Source organism: Engystomops pustulosus, chromosome 3 (assembly GCF_040894005.1).
Source record: "Engystomops pustulosus chromosome 3, aEngPut4.maternal, whole genome shotgun sequence".
Taxonomy (NCBI): Eukaryota; Metazoa; Chordata; class Amphibia; order Anura; family Leptodactylidae; genus Engystomops; species Engystomops pustulosus.
Window position 1 is genome coordinate 215,829,358 of NC_092413.1, and position 21,875 is coordinate 215,851,232.

The following is a 21,875-nucleotide window of genomic DNA, read 5'->3' on the forward strand; positions in this document are numbered from 1 at the left end:
CATCAAATCCTCACGAAGGGATCGGGTGATACGAATGTGATGGTGAGGCTTAGTCACACCTCTTGTGGCAAGAGACAAACGGCGGGAAAAAACCCGCCCCATGGGCATTATCCTGCACGCAAAGACCAGCATTCCGAGCAGGGATTGGACCTACCGGAGAGTGACCCTGCGCACAGAACAAAACCCATCGACCACCGACAGCAAACGTTCAAGCTTCTCAGAAGGAAGACGGAAAACCATAGCCACGGAATCCAACTCTATCCCGAGAAAAGTGATAACCTGGCTAGGACCCTCCGTCTTCTCCTCCGAAAGGGGGACCCCGAAACACTGCATGAGAAAACGGAAAGTGGATAACAAAAAAGAACACACTGGGCTGTCCGCAGGGCCAATAAAAAGAAAATCGTCAAGGTAGTGGGTGACGGAGCGGAGTCCCGACTCCTGACACACTGCCCATTCCAAAAAAGAACTAAACATTTCAAAATAACGACAGGAAATAGAACACCCCATAGGTAAGCATGCGTCATAGTAATACTGACCGTAAACACAGCACCCCAACAAATGGTAGCAGTCGGGATGAACTGGAAGTAAGCGAAATGCCGACTCAATGTCAGATTTAGCCATAAACGCCCCCCGGCCGGCATCGCGCAAAAGCAGACGGCCCTGTCGAATGACGCGTACGTAACTGACGACTCCTCTGCATACCATCATTCACAGAGGAGCCTTTTGGGAACGACAAGTGATGTATCAGGCGATACTTACCCGGTTCCTTTTTTGGCACCACCCCCAGCGGAGACACCCGAAAATTGGAAAAGGGGGGGAAGGAAAATGGACCAACCATGCGTCCTAAAGCTACTTCCTTGTATACCTTGTCCCTCAGAACGTCTGGAAATTCACGGGCAGACTTTAAATTATCCGCGAAAAACCCAGACCTCTCCAAAGAAAAAGGAATAAAGAAGCCAAACGTGAAACCCCCACGCAGGGCAGCTGCATCCGACTTATTAGGGTACCTGTCTAGCCAAGGCCCCATCGCGGCTACGCTCACCGGGGTCCTTGTGTTCTTGACCGGGTGTAGTTGTTCTACCCGATTTGACGGTGGGGCGAGTGCATCGCAAGGCGGCGTGTGAACCGCCGCAAGAGGAACATTCGTGCTTGTATTTACACAAGCCGAAAAATTTACAATGGCCTTCGTTGAAGAGCCAACATGCTCCTGGTCTACGAACGGCCACTCCCGCGGCCGCGGAATTTGCGGAAGCGGAAGTGGCCGCTGACTGAAAGGGGGTCTTCGGGGAGACCATGAAGCGCAGACATACGTCCGCTGCCTTTACCCCCCATCCTATCTCTGGATTTAATGCTAAGCGTTTACGAAAATCCTCATCGTAGAGCCACCACGCTGACCCCCCGTGCGTCTTATATGACGTATAGATCACGTCCATGTACGTAAAAAGCTCAGCGCAACGCTCAGGATGCCTCTCACCCATAACACAGCCGAGAACCATAAACGCTTGCAACCAATTATTTATGGTTTTTGCAACCCTAGGCTTGCGCTCCTGAGGCTTCTCGGACCAAACTCTCCTCTCTCTATCCACAGTGTGCTGATCTGCTGTAACTAAAGTCCAAATGTCCAAATAGGCATTTGCCCAAATCTTCTCCTTTACCTCTTGGTCTAAATGCGAACCCGGCGGGCTGACTGCACAGAAAACTGAGTCCTTGTGTACCCCTGCCGGACGTGGAGCAGAGGTGACAGGGGGAGCAGGCGCCGCGCCAGCGGGGGGGATCCTATCCAACAGTGATTTTATAGTCTGCAATATCTCCCCCCCCACCCCCGACTGACCCACATCACCCTTTTCCCACGCACCTGCGAACTGAAACTCACCAGATCCTGAAGCTGCCACTGGAGCACTGGCGGATGGAGCTGGTACTGTAGGTAAGACCGACTGCTGATCCACACTCTGGACCCTTGAAGATCCCCTGCGGTCCCTACGCGGCCGCTCCCGGCCACGAGACCCAGGCACCTCGGATTTGCTGGATGACATGTCTGAAGATGACGGTGATCGCCATCTGGAGGATCTGGACCGCCGCGACAGGCGAGATGATCTGGAACGTCTGCTCCTGTCGGAATAATAACGCTCCGCGGAGTCGCGGCGTCGCCGCCTGCGATCCTCCCGGGCGGGCGAGATAGAGCGGGACCTGCTAGATCTATAGCGGGCGCTGCGGACCCTGTCCACTCTGACTGGGGGTCCCATAACAGCAGCGGCCGCCACTGGAGGCAAAGGGGGGACTAATGCTGCCGCCGGTGGGGGGGGGGACCCAACACCTACGGGGGTGTGGGCCGGCAGCTGCCTCTGCTCCAGCTCGCATGGGGGCGGAATAGGTGCCTGAGATACCTCGGGCACCGCTAACTGAAGCGGCTGCGCCGCAGCATTCAGGTCCTCCGAGGAGGCAGGAGAGCTCGCCTGCGTGCCCATCTCGCAAAATGGCGGCTGCCCGCGAGTGACCGGAAGTGCGGAGGGCCCGGGCGGAAGTGACGTCATAGGGGGCGGAGCTACCAGCGTGGCAGGATGCGGCTGCGCAGCGGCGCCTGCGCGGAGTGTCGCTCTGCTCCTGGAGCGTGCGACAGATTTGGACCGCGAACCCCCGCCCCGGTCACCGGACCTAGGTAAGTGAGAGGCGGGGGTAGAGGGTGGTGACGGGCTCAGACGCGACGGCGGCCGCGAGCAGCGCGCGGACCGCCGAGATGGGCCAGGGGGTTCAGGCGGGGGCATAACCGCCGCAGAAATTATCTGGGAAAGCCATCCTACACCCTCTCTCCTAACACGGTCCCGCAGGGCCGCGATAAGGGGGTCGCCCATGATACCTGGCAGGAAAGCACCCCAGGAAAACTGTCTCCAATTCTGCTCACAGCTATGCCAAGCTTGAGGTGAAGTTCAAAGAGGGCTACTCTAGACCACAACCCTTTTATGCTGGGAGAGGGAGGGGAAAAACTCTGCCCGTGGGGCACAGAACATCCCACCCACTTCCTAAAGTGCATGCTTAACCCTTTTTATGCCTGACTAAAAACTATGGACACCAACAGTCCGTGTGTACCCTTCTTATACAGTCGGGTACACTCCAGGTGGTGTGTGCAAGACATATGGAGGCAGAGGCTCATGTACTGGTTCTCCCTGAGGTCCAATGTGACAGTGGCCACTACCCACAGGTACCAGGACAAGATATGATTGACCATAACCTCTGTATATAGATATATATACACACTTGAGGTGTCTGTAGGATGAGTCCCTGGGTAATGGATGGGGAGCCCGTGGTGGTGACAGCCATATCCAGGGATCAGACGGAGGCAACGTTGTGCAAATCAACTTACAGTTCTTGAGAGCGGGGGCATTACAAAGACTGGGGCACTGTGGGGCATTTTAATGATTGGGTCAGTATTAAGAGTGGGGGCATTAAAATGACTGGGGCTATGTGCGAGCATTATAAAGACTGGGGCAGTTCTTCTGAGAAATGCACTTAATAAAAATATGGTAATGAGATGGACTTACATCACCCATCCCCTCATCAAGCAATCATGCTCCCTCATGCTCTGTTCCTCCCTCAGCGGGTGATGTCACCTGACTGTCTGCAAGTCTTGCACATGCGCAATAACTCTTCCCTTGCGCAGCCGCACTGGTCTCCAGTGGCAAACATTAGAAACAGCAGCAAACTACGGACTGGCAATTAGTTTCTCCTGTGGCTAGCAGGTCTGTCTATTGGCTGGATTTAGTGTAGTCAATAATCCTTGCATGTAGAACCAGCCCTGGTCCTATAGGTCAGCTAGGCTGGCTTGTCTCTTTGGGAGCCTGTTTGGCTCTGCTACATGAGCAGCTCAGCCATCTGTGTGCTGTAGAGAGATTTCACACATGGAGACTGCATGCAAAAAGATCCAGAGGACCCTAGTCTGACTCTTTGTGTCACCTTGGTCATTCGTTACATCTCTAGAGGGGAGAAAAATGCAATTATTACCAGTAGTTTTGGGCAATAACTATATTTGTGGACTTGTAAAGCTTTGAGAGATTAGTTGTACTTGGTCCCTTTATGCCAGGTGTGGGATATTACATAGTTCATATGGAAAACCTCTCCACGGTTCTAAAAAAAAAATAACAAAAGTACCACGTGCAGATGTTCTGATAACCACCGCTTTATTAATATAGCGCCATCATATTCCGTAGCGCTTTACAAATCATGGGGGACATATACAAATAAAATAAAACGTGCCACACTAAGAACTGTATAGCTGTATTATTTATGTACTGCTTGGCACTTTTTATACACAGAGCTTTCTAATAACGTCGTAATGCTCTTTGTGTATTTATCTGAGTACTGGGTGGCGGTATTATTTGAGCCTTGTGCTGCGGTGATATTTCAGCTCTGTATGGTGGTAATCTATGATCATTACATGGTGGTATTATTTGAGTACTTTATGTTGGTGTTTGAGCATGTATGGCGGTATTCCATGAACACTCCTGTGGTGGTATTTTTAAATCGGCGCATGGTGGCATTATTTGAACATTGTATGGAGATATTATTTTCACTCTACGTAGTGGTATTATTTGAGCACTGGTAGGTGGTATTATTTTTAGATATTGTATGGGGCACTGTACATGCATAGTCTGCTGAAATGACATTCTAGCAATGGGGCTCATTTACTAAGGGTCCGAATTGCGCACTTTCGTCGGGTTTCCCGGCGATTTCTGATTTGCGCCGAATTGCCCCGGGCTTTTGGCGCATCAGGACCGGCTTTCACGCGAAAGAAATCAGGGGCGTGGCCATCAGACAACCCGACAAATTCGGAAAAATCGCAAGATCAGCACTTACATGCACCAGGACGAAGAAGGTGAACTCCGGAGGACCTCGGCGCAGCAGTGACACCTGCTGGATATTGGGGGCACGGACCTTAGTGAATGCCGGCAGAACCCGAATCCTCGTCAGAGAACGAGCCGCTGGATCGCGACTGGGCCGGGTAAGTAAATGTGCCCCAATGTATGGGAGTATTATTTGAGTACTGTATGTTGGTGTTTAATATTAATATTATATAATAAAATAATATTATTTTATGAGTGCTGTGTGGTGTATTATTACAGCTTTATACTGTGTTGATATTTCAGCTCTATATGGTAGTGATGGAAATGTTTGAGTAGTGTTTGGTGCTATTATTTCTACATTATACTGCGGTAATATTTCAGCTTTGTATGGAGGTACGATATGAACACTGTGCATTACTAACGTATTATTTCAGTACTGTATGTTTTGTGGTATTATTTTGGCACTATATGGCATACATACTGTATGTAGGTATTGCTTGGGCACATTACAGTGTGTAGCAGCATTATTTATCAGCTGTAGAGTATATTGCAGTATGGTGTAGCATTATTATTACAGTATGCAGCTGTATTGCAGAGCTATATAGACACTATATGACGACACTCGATTTTTTTGGATAGGATCACACTGTGATATTGTGCAGCGCACCTTGACCTACAGCCAGCACCTTGCACCCATATGACATCACATGACCTTAGATATTACAATGCAGAGATTTCCATCTCGCTGCATTCCCCCGCTGTTATCGCATAGTAATACAAACATACCGCACCCCTCCACCACCGCAGGGTTATATAACGTGCAAAAATCTATAAAACACTTGGGTCTTCTAGTCTTGTGTCAACACAAAAATTCCACTGAAGAGGGAGGACGTGGTGTTTCCTAGTTATGTTATCAGTCGGGGGGAGCTGCTGCAGCACAGACTCCTTACAGACAGGCAGAGCAGTGAGAAGGAGATGAGCGGGACATCCTATACTGTTACATGCCTTAATGGGGTTGGGCATATTCAAACATGCTGTAGAGCTCACAACAGCAAGCACAGATATTGAAAATGATGGCAAATTAGCCACAGAGTCTTTAGTTATGGTATCAGTGGGGGAGAGCTGCTGCAGCACAGACTCCTTACAGACAGGCAGAGCTGGGAGAAGGACACGGGAGAAGACAGATCTCTTTACACACTTAGAAGAAGTCATTAAATATGTCTTTTAAATATATACTTGATCGCAATAATTAATGCCCCCTACATTCCCTTTACCCCAAGATCTTAAAGGGAGGGGCTTATGCAAATTTATCTCATAGGGGGCAATTTGAAGAGGTTTTTTGGGTGAATCATGAAAGATTGATTGGTTTCAAACAACCTAGAAAATGAGGGTTCAGTGAGCTCCATTTTTTTTGCAGAACATCGCCTATAGGGATGCACAGAGCCCCTGAAAATTTCTGCCCCTTTAACATCATGCAGACCAGATACATACTGGTATATACCAATGTAGCCTTATACTAGCTCAGTGCCGATGATAGGTGTCGGCTGTTTTCAGACAAGTATAGGGGTTAATATTTCTGAGCTCTCTCTGGGGGAAAGCAGCTCCATAATACTTGTCACCATTGCTATAATATGGAGGAGGTCTCGGGGACCACTGGAAAAGTCTCCAGTAACAGCTGCTGCTAAAATAGGGGGAGCTGGCTGCATAAATACACAATATATAAGACTTATTGATCCAGAGAGCTCCATCTAGTGGTGGCTACTGGCAGAGTTTTATTAACTCCCTGACTACTATGTGTATTGTGCAGTAGTATTACTCAATAACTGTACGGTGGTATTATCTGAGTAGTAGTGAGTGGTACACTCTAGGCACTGATGGTATTATCTTAGCACTGTATGGGGTATTATGTGAGCACTGTATGGTGGTATTATGTGAGCACTGTATGGTGGTATTATGTGAGCACTGTATGGTGGTATTATGTGAGCGCTGTATGGTGGTATTATGTGAGCAGTGTATGGAGGTATTATGTGAGCAGTGTATGGGGTATTATGTGAGCACTGTATGGTGGTATTATGTGAGCACTGTATGGGGTATTATGTGAGCAGTGTATGGTGGTATTATGTGAGCACTGTATGGAGGTATTATGTGAGCACTGTATGGAGGTATTATGTGAGCACTGTATGGGGGTATTATGTGAGCAGTGTATGGAGGTATTATGTGAGCACTGTATGGTGGTATTATGTGAGCACTGTATGGAGGTATTATGTGAGCACTGTATGGGGGTATTATGTGAGCACTGTATGGGGTATTATGTGAGCACTGTATGGGGTATTATGTGAGCACTGTATGGTGGTATTATGTGAGCACTGTATGGGGTATTATGTGAGCACTGTATGGTGGTATTATCCGAGCACTATATGGTAGTATTATCCGAGCACTGTATGGGGTATTATGTGAGCACTGTATGGTGGTATTATCCGAGCTCTGTATGGGGTATTATGTGAGCACTGTATGGGGTATTATGTGAGCACTGTATGGGGTATTATGTGAGCACTGTATGGGAGTGTTATCTGAGCACTGTATGGTGGTATTATGTGAGCACTGTATGGTGGTATTATCTGAGCACTGTATGGTGGTATTATGTGAGCTCTGTATGGTGGTATTATGTGAGCACTGTATGGTAGTATTATGTGAGCACTGTATGGGGGTATTATGTGAGCAGTGTATGGAGGTATTATGTGAGCACTGTATGGAGGTATTATGTGAGCACTGTATGGAGGTATTATGTGAGCACTGTATGGGGGTATTATGTGAGCACTGTATGGGGTATTATGTGAGCACTGTATGGGGTATTATGTGAGCACTGTATGGTGGTATTATGTGAGCACTGTATGGGGTATTATGTGAGCACTGTATGGTGGTATTATCCGAGCACTGTATGGTAGTATTATCCGAGCACTGTATGGGGTATTATGTGAGCACTGTATGGTGGTATTATCCGAGCTCTGTATGGGGTATTATGTGAGCACTGTATGGGGTATTATGTGAGCACTGTATGGGGTATTATGTGAGCACTGTATGGGAGTGTTATCTGAGCACTGTATGGTGGTATTATGTGAGCACTGTATGGTGGTATTATCTGAGCACTGTATGGTGGTATTATGTGAGCTCTGTATGGTGGTATTATGTGAGCACTGTATGGTAGTATTATGTGAGCACTGTATGGGGGTATTATGTGAGCAGTGTATGGAGGTATTATGTGAGCACTGTATGGAGGTATTATGTGAGCACTGTATGGAGGTATTATGTGAGCACTGTATGGGGGTATTATGTGAGCACTGTATGGGGTATTATGTGAGCACTGTATGGTGGTATTATGTGAGCACTGTATGGGGTATTATGTGAGCACTGTATGGTGGTATTATCCGAGCACTGTATGGTAGTATTATCCGAGCACTGTATGGGGTATTATGTGAGCACTGTATGGTGGTATTATCCGAGCTCTGTATGGGGTATTATGTGAGCACTGTATGGGGTATTATGTGAGCACTGTATGGGGTATTATGTGAGCACTGTATGGGAGTGTTATCTGAGCACTGTATGGTGGTATTATGTGAGCACTGTATGGTGGTATTATCTGAGCACTGTATGGTGGTATTATGTGAGCTCTGTATGGTGGTATTATGTGAGCACTGTATGGTAGTATTATGTGAGCACTGTATGGGGGTATTATGTGAGCAGTGTATGGAGGTATTATGTGAGCACTGTATGGAGGTATTATGTGAGCACTGTATGGAGGTATTATGTGAGCACTGTATGGGGGTATTATGTGAGCACTGTATGGGGTATTATGTGAGCACTGTATGGTGGTATTATGTGAGCACTGTATGGGGTATTATGTGAGCACTGTATGGTGGTATTATCCGAGCACTGTATGGTAGTATTATCCGAGCACTGTATGGGGTATTATGTGAGCACTGTATGGTGGTATTATCCGAGCTCTGTATGGGGTATTATGTGAGCACTGTATGGGGTATTATGTGAGCACTGTATGGGAGTGTTATCTGAGCACTGTATGGTGGTATTATGTGAGCACTGTATGGTGGTATTATCTGAGCACTGTATGGTGGTATTATGTGAGCACTGTATGGTAGTATTATCTGAGCTCTGTATGGTAGTATTATCTGAGCACTGTATGGTGGTATTATCTGAGCACTGTATGGTGGTATTATGTGAGCACTGTATGGTAGTATTATCTGAGCTCTGTATGGTAGTATTATCTGAGCACTGTATGGTGGTATTATTTGAGTAATGTATGTTAGTATTATTTGAGCTCTGTATGGTGGCTCCTACTTGTCAGGCAGCTCCCACTGACTAATACCCTTGGTAAAGATGCTGAGATCAGAGTGTCCGGAATTGCCATGGTTACAAATCCGGTGGGAGACACTTCCCCTTTAATCTTAACAGCGGAGAATATAGTGAGTGTAATATCTGGCTGCTAATAACATTCACTTCCTCCATTATAAACCCTATGCAGGAATGCAGCAGACACGCCCGGCTCCCGCAGCTCACACCGCACCATCTGCGACCTCCACTCTGTATCTTTGTATCTGTTCCTGGGAAAGCTGGGTCACACTTACTATGACTACCATTATACTCCTCACCAATAGGTGTGCATCTTCTCCAGACCTAGTGATAGCAGGTAGATGCCATCTACAGGAAGGTTTTCCTATCAGGTGCCTGGGAAAGTTAGGTTACATCCAGTAACACTACCATTGTACAGATTATCATCTAGTTATTAAATGGCAGATCACTGTATCTATAAAGTTATACATCATATATTCTAATATATCTAGCCCAACTGTTAATCAGGGGCATGGGAAAGTTGGGTTACAGCTAATATGGTCTGCATTACAGAGCCAAGAGTTGTCTTCACCAGCCAAACACCTGTTAGTATGTTCTGGTATCATATGCCAGGTGATTGGCCTCTCAGGAACCTGGGAAAGCTGGGTAGTCATTATTATAGAGTTTTCCCACTCAATAGTATCTGTCTTGCTATGTATTGGTTCTTGCCCCTGTTCCTGTCTAACATTCGTGATCTACTGTGTTATTCAGGATCCTGGGAAAGTTTTGTGTCCCCCTGTGCGGATCCTTGTGAAACCGCTGATTCCAGTTTGAACTGGGATTCCCATTTGATCCTATTTCTGGAGATCCTCAGGATGCGCGCCCCACCCCGACTCTGCAGCATTAATAACCACCACTCCTATATCTCCTGTGTGACCTTCATGAACCTACAAGACTGGGGGAAGACACTAACTTCTTAAAGGGACACTCTCCTGGAATATCGATTGTTCCCTGTTATCAGCCAATTTAGGAAATGTGGAAGCTAATGTTGTCCATTGCCATATAAGTGTAAACATAACTTTGAAAGGGGTGATTCAATATCAAAAGTGCTCTATTTTAAACTTATAAATGTAAGCAGGGGTGGTGCAAAGAAAAGTAGGAGGAGTTTCAAAATATTTGGGCTACATGTAAGCAGGAGTGGGGTAATGTAAAGAAAACATGGGAGCAGTTACACCATCTTTGGATACAAAATAATAAGCAGTCTTGGGCAGTGAGAAAAAAAATATGCATCTCTGGGCAATCTGGACAAATGGGTATAAGCAGGGGTGGAGTTACATTTATGGATTCCGAAGTTTAAGCACGAAGGAAGCTGTGAAAAAAGTATGTATTATTAGTTAAGTTTTATCAGCCAAAAATTATGTAAGTGGGAAAACTGCAGGTAAAGTTACGTATTTTTGTTCTGCTGAATGTAAGCAGGGGTGGGACCATGAAAAAGTGGGTGGAGTTTTCTAAGGTTTGAACTTAAATATGTGAGCAGGGATTAAGAAGTGAAAATTTAACGTGGAGTGATATTATTTTAGGACTGGCTAGTGTATGCAAGGGTGGGGCAGTGAAAAGACTATGGTAATTTACAATATGTTGGGCAGAAAGGTTTAGGCAGGGGCGGAACTGTAAAGTAGGTGCAGTAAAATTTGAAAACTGATAAATGTGATCAGAGATCCAGCTATAAAAATTGGATGGAATTACAACTTCTTCAAGAGTAAATTGAGAGTAAAAAAAAAGTACAAAACTGATTTTTGGACTCTAAAGCAGGGGAGGAACAGCAGGAAGAAGTGGGAGGGGCTACATAATTTTTGGATAAAGTCTTAAAACAGTAGGAGGAGTCCAGTTTGTGTTTTTTCCTAAAATGTTATATATTTATATTTGGGAGACACTACAAAAATAGTTACAGATTAAAAAAAAAATTAAATTACATTTTATAAAAGTTTGCAAGGAATCGGTAAAAAAAAAATGGGAAAAATTGAGATCGCATCAGGATTTTTTGGGCTTACAGAAAAATAAGCAACTTTTTGACGTTAACAACAGTTGCTCTACTTTTAAATAGTGGCTCAGTATAGGGCAGATAAATGTGGTATCAGCCTTTACTCCTGCTCACTTTATGGCGCTGTAAAGTTTGATTACTGATCATAACTGATTTTTATAACCGGAAGCTTATTATAATACCGCCATACACAGCATTGTCCCTGATTTGACCCGTAAGAAGACATCTTCAACATGTGAAGAGACACAATTTTAAGTGTCAGGTCCTGCTTTGTAGCATCCCCTGATGCTGCCCCCCCCCCCCATTTTGCTTCAGGTGTTGCCGCCTGAGGCAAGAGGCTCAATTCGCCTCATGGTTGTTGCACCTCTGATCTCTGCCTTAATAAGAGGTGGTTGCAGTGGGGCCCTCTTCAGGCTCCAATAGACATTGCAGCTGAGCTGTGGTCACAGATTTCAGCGGAGGTAGTAGTAGGGGGGGTCATGGTGTAATTCTGGGACAAACTTTTGTCAGAAACAGAGGAGTAAATGGACCCCTATTCAAAATCTGTAACAGGGACCAATTCTACCATGTGCCATTTTCATATAGTATCACAGCTGCAGGGTTTGTTACAGTGTATCAGGGATCTTTCACTGGACAAATAGGGAGAAGGTTTTAGGTTCTTGATGGAAACAAGACATTTGCAATCACAGACAGCAAGCAGAGATCTTGGGAATGTAATAATACAAGTGTTTTCCAGAGAGATCACAGCTGCAGTGCTCGTTACAGTGTATCAGGGTTTTAGGCTCTGGATAAAAAATATATATTTTCCATTTATTAACAGCAAGCAGAGATCTTGGGAATGGTCTAATACTAGTGTTTTGATCAGGTATCACAGCTCCAGAGCTTGTTACAGTGTATTCCCCCTTGAGTGAATGCATTCACTGACAGCAAGCAGAGATCTTGAGATCTATAATTAGTTTTTGACCACATATAGTGTATCAGAGATCCCGTTTGGTTGAGATAGGGATTTAGTTTTAGATTTGGGGGTGGAAGCAAGATATTTCCATTCACTGATTATGAGCAGAGATCTTGGGAATGTTCTAATACTAGTGTTTTGATCAGGTATCACAGTGCAGGGTTTGTTACAGTGTATCAGAATTCCCCTTTGAATGAGATAGTGACACAGTTTATATTTTTTGATGAAAACAAGACCTTTTGCATTGACCGACAGCAAGCAGAGATCTTGCAATGGTTATATTACTAGTTTTTTGACTAGGTATCAAAGCTGGAGGGCTCTCTACAGCGTATCAGAGTTCCCCTTTGGTTGAGATAGGGATATAGTTTAAGATTTTGGGTGGCAGCAAGATACTTCTATTCACTGATAGTGAGCAGAGATCTTGAGAAGACTAGCGCTTCGATCAGGGTTTGTTACAGTGTATCAGAATTCCCCTTTGGATGATGTAGAGATACGGTTTATGGTTCTTGATGGAAGTGAGATTTTCTGCATTTGGTGACAGCAAGCGGAGATCTTGGGATTGAAGAGGAAGTGGAATACAAAGTATGCAGAAGAGAATTCTGAGAGAGCGGAGGAATGTCAGCGGAGGACAAGTCTTAGAAAGTTCCGGGCAAGTGACAGATTTACATAATGTGTCATTCATTGTGTGTGACACCCACACCCAGGACCTGCCTGGTTACCGCTCAGGTGCTGATAAAGGCAGGCGGGTGCTGAGACCTGGGCGCAGAGCTCTGCCAGCAAGGACCAGAGGGGGACCTATACCAGACAGGTAAGATAACATACCCTATAGACATCCCATGTATATAGATATATACATACAGGAGTAGCAGAGCTGAGATTGTCATTGACCTCCTTAGAGCGACAGTACATGTTACAATACATGCTATGACCCTAGTTAAGATACCTTCCCATGACAAACATGTAGGTAGACCATCAATGTGACAAACTCAGCAGAGCTCAGTTTGCCATTGAACTATTTAGCGCTGTGCATTACTGTTGTCCTAGAGAGGAGGAATCGCAGTAGTATAACTTTTCCCTCTGGTGGCATAATCCATATAGAGATGTAGCAGAGCTCAGTTTGTTTGGACTTGAAGATTCCACATTCCAATAGAAAAGAACTGGTAATAATCTGCAGATAAGGGAAGGTGCTACCGGTGTCTGGGGGACTACAACTCCCAGTATTTACACCCAGCATACAAATAGTATGCCTCAGCTCTGCTACACCACTAAGCAGATGAGAAGGGTCACAATCTCTCAGAAGTCCCTTAAGGGATGAGCCAATGAGATGGAAGAATTTCTGTATGTAGCTGCATCCATCAGGCGAAGATTCCAAAATTCAGGATTTTAAGGATTTAAAAGGAAATGGAAGCAACAATGACTATAGCTGGAGTGTAATAATATAAAATAAATTGCTGGCCGCCCCTTTAAGTGGCAATTACACCCTAAAATAGATCTAAAATAAAACGTCCCCGTTTGGTCACCAATGAGTCCAGTGCTGCAGCCTAGGACAGTAGCCCTCCTGAATGCAAACTAATGAGTCCAGTGGTACAGCAGAAGAGAGTGGCCCACCCCATTGCAAACTGATGAGTCCAGTGGTGCAGACAAGGACAGTGATACTCCAACTAAAGAGTCCAGTGGTACAGCCTAGGACAGTGGCCCTGTCAGTTGTAAACTGATGAGTCCAGTGGTGCAGCTGAGGACAGTAGCTCTCCTGAATACAAACTAATGAGTCCAGTGATGCAGCCAAGGACAGTGATACTACAACTAATGAGTCCAGTGGTGCAGCCAAGGACAGTGATACTACAACTAATGAGTCCAGTGATGCAGCCAAGGACAGTGATACTACAACTAATGATTCCGGTGGTGCAGCCAAGGACAGTGATACTACAACTAATGAGTCCAGTGATGCAGCCAAGGACAGTGATACTACAACTAATGAGTCCAGTGATGCAGCCAAGGACAGTGATACTACAACTAATGATTCCGGTGGTGCAGCCAAGGACAGTGATACTACAACTAATGAGTCCAGTGATGCAGCCAAGGACAGTGATACTACAACTAATGAGTCCAGTGATGCAGCCAAGGACAGTGATACTACAACTAATGAGTCCAGTGGTGCAGACAAGGACAGTAGCCTTGCCCATTTCAAACCCATGAATAGTCACCCAGTCCATTACAAAGTACTGAGTCCAGTGGTGCAGCTCAGGGCAGTGGCCCAGTCTGGTAGTGCAGCTGAGGAGTGTGACACATAACCATTGCTAACCAATGAGCCCTGTGGTGCTGCTGAGTACAGTGGACCTCCCTATTGCCAATCTATGAGTCCAGTGGTACAGATGAGAACAATGGTCCATCAGCTCCTGCAACAAAATATAACCTATACAGAACAATACATCATGTACTTGTAATAACAGGCGCAGTCACTCAGGGAACAAAGCAACAAACAGTCACCACAGGGCGGTAGATAAGGAAGTGCAGTGTTTGACAGCCGCCATTACCATGGTATTGTATGACACTGTAGAGCATTGTCTATTATTTGAGCAATGTATGACACTGTCATTATGGCACTGTATGGCGGTATTATTCAGGCACTATTCTTCTTGGTCTATTGTCTGTACATACTATGGCACCATAACTAGGGCACACTATGGTGTATTATTTAGTTTGTTCTATTGTGTGTGCCTAGTATAACACAATCAGGGCATTGGGGTCTATAAGCCAAACTTCTGACTCCAACTCCTCAGTTTCCCTAACTTTGAATCTGACTGAGGGCGGCATTGAAAATTAAGAAACTATAACAGTCTCCTGTTCCCTAGTTTATCATCCCAAACAGCCCCCTCATAGTTATTTTATATAAGTGCCCCTTCACCCCTATGGATCCATTAGATACAGCCCCCCTTACACACTTGAATTCCTTATGTACAGCCTTATGTGCCCCCCCCAGCAGCACTGGGCCCAGCACATGCCCAGGTATGCCCAGTACTGGTGCCGGCCCTGACCAAAATGGTCACCGACTCAACGACTCTGATGTCATGACTGACTCCACAGTCCTGTTTTCGGGGATTCCTTCCCAGTCCATTATTCCTCTAATCTGTATCTGAGGAGCTTCACTCCTGCGTTGGGTTAAGGATATAGAGCAGAATGGTCCCAGGAGCAGGAGAGGACCCTGGAGGGGTAAGTACATGTCAGCTGTACTGTACTGCTCCTGGGTCCTCTCCTGCTCCTGGTGCAGTTCTGCTCTGCTTGGGCATAAAACCAGCACAGGACACAGGGCAGAGCGGCACATAGAGGAGGGAAGCAGCTGTAGTGCAGGGAGGAGAAGAGGAGCCAGGAAAAGAGAGGATTTATTTGGTTTTTTTCTACTCTGGGGTATCCAGTATTTTTCTGCTCTGGGGTCTCCAGTATTTGTCTGCTCTGGGGTCTCCAGTATTTGTCTGCTCTGGGGTATCCAGTATTTGTCTGCTCTGGGGTCTCCAGTATTTGTCTGCTCTTGGGTCTCCAGGTTTTGGATCTGCTCCGGAGTCTTTAGCATTATTGCCTAGTCTGAATGCAGTATTTGGTTGCTGGGGTGGTATTTGCCAGGACTTCTATACTACAAAAGTGGCGCAGAAGCCCTGAAATAATTGTAAATGTTAGCGTACTGCTTGCACTTGCATTTTTCTATTTCCGCTACCTCTACGACAGGGGGGCATGGAGGGGCGTGATGGGGGTGTGGCCAACGGACCATTGTTTCGGTATGGGGCGTCTCTTGACTCTCGTGTAGCCCCTTGATGTATCGGGGGCCACGGGGCTACCATATACCGGCACTGGATAAATACCCCCCATAGGCTTTATCACTATAGAGCACTGTTTGGTGGTATTATTAAGGTATCATACAGTTTGATGTATTGTATTTGCATAGTATGGCACATGTTATTGGGACACTAAATGGTGGCATTATTTAGGTACCATGGGCATAGTAATGCACCATTATTAGGACACAGTATAGAAGTATTATTTAGGCAAAATTTAGTTTTATTTATAGACTACAAGTGGTATCACATAAAGTATTGTATGGGGGTATTATTTATTATGTATACAATACATTTATTGTATGGCAATATAATTAGAGCTCTGTATGGTCATGTTAATCATGCACCGTATCATTTAACCTGTTGTATGCAAGGAGTATAGCACTATTATTAGGGTACTGTATAGTGGTATTATTTAGGTGCCATGTAATTTATACAATGCACATGTCATTTAGGGGTCTGCAGGCTATATGATTTAGACACCATACAGTCAGGGCTATTTTATGCATATAGCATGACTCTAATGTTAGGGCACTGTATGGCGGTATTATTTGACCAGCACATGATACTGTTATATGGACATTTTTTGAAGCACCATTATTATGAGATATATGTATGAAGATCTTTATGTCTATGAACTATGAAGCAGGACCTCGCCCTTATGTAATGTAAGTTGGGCCTCGGGCCTTAGTGTTACTTAAAGGCAAAGATGATTACTTACTGCTGTTGCCATTTATTATTTCCATGGTTTTCTAGCCTCACATCAATGCTAAAAGCCTTCACTCCTGGAGAATCTCCATAAATTAGTCATGAAAAGTGGTGGAAAGATGCCTCAGCCTTAAATGTAATGTAAGATGTGATTGAATCAGACGGCCATCAAGCATCCATCTTGGTCAGTCTTACATGTAGATGGTTTTCCTTCTAGTCGACTAATCAGGTTTTCTTCTTTATTTTAGGTTGAAATCAGATTACATTGACCTCAATCAACCTCAAGTCTTCGGCAATGACCACAGCCATCCTGGAATGTATCAGCACGTTGTCCATCAGTGCTCAACAGCTACGCCGCTTACCCAAGCTTCTGGAGAGTGGCCTCCTCAAGAAGATGCCTTCTACGCTCAAGGACTCTGATGTCCCCAACCTCTTCAGAGAACCCTACATCCAAACTGGATATAGGCCGACAGACCAAGACTGGAAGTATTACTTTCTTAGCCTTTTCCAGAAGCACAATGAATCGGTGAATGTCTGGACTCATCTTCTGGTGGCCTTGGCCGTTCTCTTGAGGTTTCGAGCTTTCATTGAGACTGAAACATTCACCTGGAGCGCATTATCCATACCCCTAGTCTTATATGTCCTGGCCTCATTGACCTATCTCACATTCAGTATACTAGCACACTTGCTCCAGTCCAAATCTGAGTTGGCCCATTACACTTTCTACTTCATGGACTATGTTGGGGTCAGCACTTATCAGTATGGAAGTGCCTTGGCCCACTACTACTACAGTTCTCACCAAGCTTGGTATGACAAAGCCTGGCCTTTCTTCTTGCCAGGGGCTGCTTTACTAGGGTGGATGTCCTGTGTGGGTTGCTGCTACGCCAAATATCGTTACGAGAGGCCGTATCCTGTAATGAGGAAGGTCTGCCAGGTTGTCCCTGCCGGGTTGGCTTATGTCTTGGACATCAGCCCAGTGGTTCACCGGATTATAGTCTGTTCTATGGATGAGTGCTCGGACAGGGCTGTTTGGTACCATTCTCTCCAGATTTTCTTCTTTGTTATTAGCTCCTACTTCTTCTCTTGTCCCGTCCCGGAGAAATTTTTCCCTGGTGGATGCGATATCATTGGTCACGGCCACCAAATTTTTCATCTGTTTTTAGGTTTGTGCACTCTGTCCCAGTTGGAAGCCGTGCTACTAGACTACAAGGACAGGCATGAACACTTCACAGCACGGTACAGCCCAACGTCAACCCAAATTTCTTGCCTTTCGTTCTTCCTTCTCATTTTCTGCACGTCCCTTACCGCCTTTTATCTACGGCAGAAGATTAAGCAGCAACTAGACAAGAAAGACTTGTGAGGAACACGAGGGACGTCTTAGACGTCATCTCCAGATCATGTTATTTAATAACATAGGACCTACTAATTTATTTACCACTAAAACTGGGGTTTGTGGGTAATTTTGTTGCCGAGTGAAAAGAGAACTTCCAATGAATGACATCTGTCCAGGGCTGCTATGAGGACTTGGCTCACAGAAGAAAAAACTTTGCACTTTTGACAAAGTTGGAGCGTCCAATTTTTTTTTTTTTTTTGATAGAGAATGTGATCCTTGGTTCCAAGAAAATTCCTGTAATTAGAGGTTTAAAGATTATTTTTAAAATTTTAAAGCTCTTCAAAATGTTTTCTGAATATTTAGTAGGAATTTCAGATGACAATGTGATGCTCCTATTAAGAATATTTGCACTGAAGTTACACCAAACATATTGGGGCTCATTTACTAAGGGTCCATGGAGCATATTTTCGCCGGGTTTCCCAACGATTTCCGTTTGGCGCAGCATCACGCTGGGGATTGTGTTGCACGAAATCAGATTTTGGCGCATCGGCGCCGGCTTGCACGCTACAGATATCGGGGGGGCGTGCCGTCGGACAACCCAACAGATTCAGACAATACGCCGGATTTAACATTTAGAATTATATCGCAAGACACGCACTTACAAGCAACGGGAAGAAGGAGGTGAACACCGGTTGACCTCCGTGGGGAAGCGACGGATGCAGGAACTCGGGCGCACGATCTTCATGAATCGCGCCGGACTTCATCCTCGTCGGACTGTCCGAATCGGGGATCGCGACTGGACCAGCTAAGTAAATTTGCCCCATTGTCTTGTTGGCCAAATTTTTGGATTATGATTAAGCACAATCCTTTTACATGACCCTTAGATTAACCCTAACCCTTTAATTGCTAACAATGAAGATTTTTAGTAGATAAAATGAAGGATGGGACCAACCAAAATTTGCCATGGCCCCTTCAAGGGCCCCCCATGCACATTGGTTTCGTGACAAGTTACCTCCTAGGAAGATGGAAGTAGATGTTGGCCAACTGATGACCAATTTCGGGTTTTATCAGGACCAGATGTGGTATGAAATGGCAGCTTAGGTTCTTTAAAAAAAAAAATCTAAAGATGATATCTAATGGAGATGTTACAGTAGCTTAGGTGATGTTGTACAATTGCACTTCATACACCATACAAGCTTGAACTTAGATGAAGGACTTTGGGTTGCACAGTTCACAGTTCTGTGAGCCCAATTATCATAATGCTTCTTCAATATAGAATGGATCATTTGCTCCTGAGGTTGGCCTTCTCAATCTATTTCAGCTTCAGATTCAGGTTTTTTTTTGGGGGGGGGGGTCAGCCAAAATCTCAATTTATTTACCTTCAGTCAGTGTCAAGGTGAAGTCCTGGCTAAGGGTGGTCCTACACGTTGATGTTTGGCCAAACCCATTGATTTGACTACTGTTGTGAATGGCGATGTGTTGACTCTCCCCCAACTGAAGGAAGGTCCTGTTGAATTTCAACATGCCCAATCCTTTACTAAAATGAGATAACTCACCGCTAGAGTTGTCTATTGGTGATTTACCAATATGGTTGAACTTCCCTGCATTGAAATCTGGAGCATTAGTTTAGTGTTTGGTTGAAAGTTCTCAAGTAGGATCAAGGTTAAGGTTGACATATGTGTCAGTCCTTGATATTTCTTATTCCCAACCTCCAAGTTTAAAGCAAAGAGACTTTTTAAGATAGAAATGTGTTATGTTGAATTAGTTTCAAATAGACCATGTAAAATTTTTGGAAACCAAGGTCTTCTCGAATGTTCTCCATCTCCTCTACTCAACTTTGGTCAAAGACTTTAGTAATTCCTTCACATTCTCTATCAATTTATCTTACTTAACATGTAATGACCTGGTGCTGGCGATTGTAGCCATTTATATATATATGTTTATATCTAATAATACTATATGTAGAATAATACAGATGACTGTGCTGAAGGTTGGTTGAGGTATCTGGTTGCACTGGAATAAAATCACTAGATACGATGAAGCCGTCCTTCGCATGGTGTCCATGTGTCGTTTCGATGCATGAAAACTGCACATATCACATACATAATGACCACTGTTGCAAGTACTTAAAGGAATTGTCCACAGTTTAGTCAACCCTAACTCTAGAACTGATGTCCTGGGTCCAGAACCAGATTTATATGTTTGATTACCCCACTCCACCCTTGGGCTGAGTATTAGAAAGCATCCTTCTCTGACTACAAAGAGGTTGCAAAGAGGTAGCTCCTCAGAGGTGGGGTTACCATTAGCGACAGGTTTAACTGAGAAGAGGCCAGGACCCTTTGTGATTTGGTTGGTCCAATACTTTAGTATAAACATGTCAAGCTATATAGACCAGCCAGTTGCCTTAAGGCCTACAAACACCTGGATCTGGCCTCGTTTTAGAGGCACATATGAGAGATTTAGGGTTAAGAGAGGCCCCTTGGGTATCTGACTTAGATTGACACACTACCAATCATTTACAGCACTTAATATTATCAGTTAAAGAGAGAGGCCACTCTGGCCCCAGGGTCTTTGGTAATAAAGTTATATTTACATTGTAAGCTCCTCGGGGGTGGAGCCTAATCTAAATAAATAAATTGACACATAAGAATATATCAGTGTTATATTAAATTTACACAAAATTACATATTAAATTTACATAAAGGATTAAGATTTTTTAAGGTAAGCTAATGCTGAGAGTTACTTACAACCCTGAATTAAAGGGCCATAATGGTTCTAAAAATTTTATTAATTTGCTACTTTTGTGTTTTTTTTAATGTTCAATGTTAGGCTGCTGGTATGGTGGAGCCTTGTACATCCACCATGTATAGGTTTTTACAATGTATGATAAAAAAAACATGCTATAATATCTGGTACTGTACTAGGAGAGTATTCATAGTACACATAAATTAGGTCTTATTGGGTATTGTTGCCCTTAGTGACGAATCGGTATAGTCCAAACTGGTTATTATAGTTATAGTTTCTCATTCTTAAAAAAAAAATCATCTTAAAGGGATTGTCTTTTTAGATCAAGCACCCCCTGTGAGCAGGTCTCCAGGAAATGTTTGATGCCTAATAGGATTTATCGAAAAAGATTGTCCAAAAATGAAGACGCCAACATGTAGGACCCAAACCACATCTCACATTACGACTACTATGCCTAAAATGTATCCAGGTTTTTATTTTTGTTGAATAATTTATGTTGTTGAATTATTGAAAATGGGTTTTTCTTGATCCTCATTTTAAAAAAAAAATTGTCCAAAGCTGCAAAATGTGCCCTAAAAACTTTTGTAACTTGTACATGGTGAGCAAACACAATAAAACCTTTTACACTCATGATGTATTTGATTATTGAATTACAGGCAGTCCCCTACTTAAGGACACCCGACTTACAGACGACCCCTAGATACAGACTATGACCTATGACGAAGCTCTCTGGATGTTACTATAGTCCCAGGCTGCAATAATCAGCTGTAAGGTGTCTGTAATGAAGCTTTAGTGATAATAAAGGTCCCATTAAAGCAAAAAATTTTGAAACTCCGATTTTCACTGGGGCAAAAAAAAATGTTGTCTGGAGCTACAATTCTAAAATATACAGTTTTGACTTACATACAAATTCAACTTAAGTACAAACCTATGGACCCTATCTTGTATGTAACCCGGGGACAGTCTGTATTTGAATTCAAAGTCTAACTGCCGGTAACGGCCATGATCGGCACTGACACTGATCGCGGCAGTTAACCTGTTAGGAACCGCAGATGGACTCTAACAGCGCTTCATCTGGGCCACCACC

General features: G+C 44.5%; 1 protein-coding gene across 2 annotated transcripts in view; it reads left to right on the forward strand.

Moving 5' to 3' along the window:
* The window catches only part of PAQR8 (progestin and adipoQ receptor family member 8), a 43,673-nt gene extending 22,255 nt beyond the window's left edge, over positions 1–21,418 (forward strand). Inside the window, exons 1-2 of one of the 2 annotated variants that reach the window (XM_072143796.1) lie at positions 12,869–12,983; positions 16,959–21,418. In XM_072143796.1, coding sequence (XP_071999897.1) covers positions 17,006–18,070 — 1,065 coding nt within the window. In that variant the 5' untranslated portion in view covers positions 12,869–12,983; positions 16,959–17,005 and the 3' untranslated portion in view covers positions 18,071–21,418. Of the gene's footprint in view, positions 1–12,868; positions 12,984–16,958 lie in introns of those variants that run through there. The other variant, XM_072143795.1, reaches the window with a different exon arrangement.
* Positions 21,419–21,875: the final 457 nt, after the last annotated feature.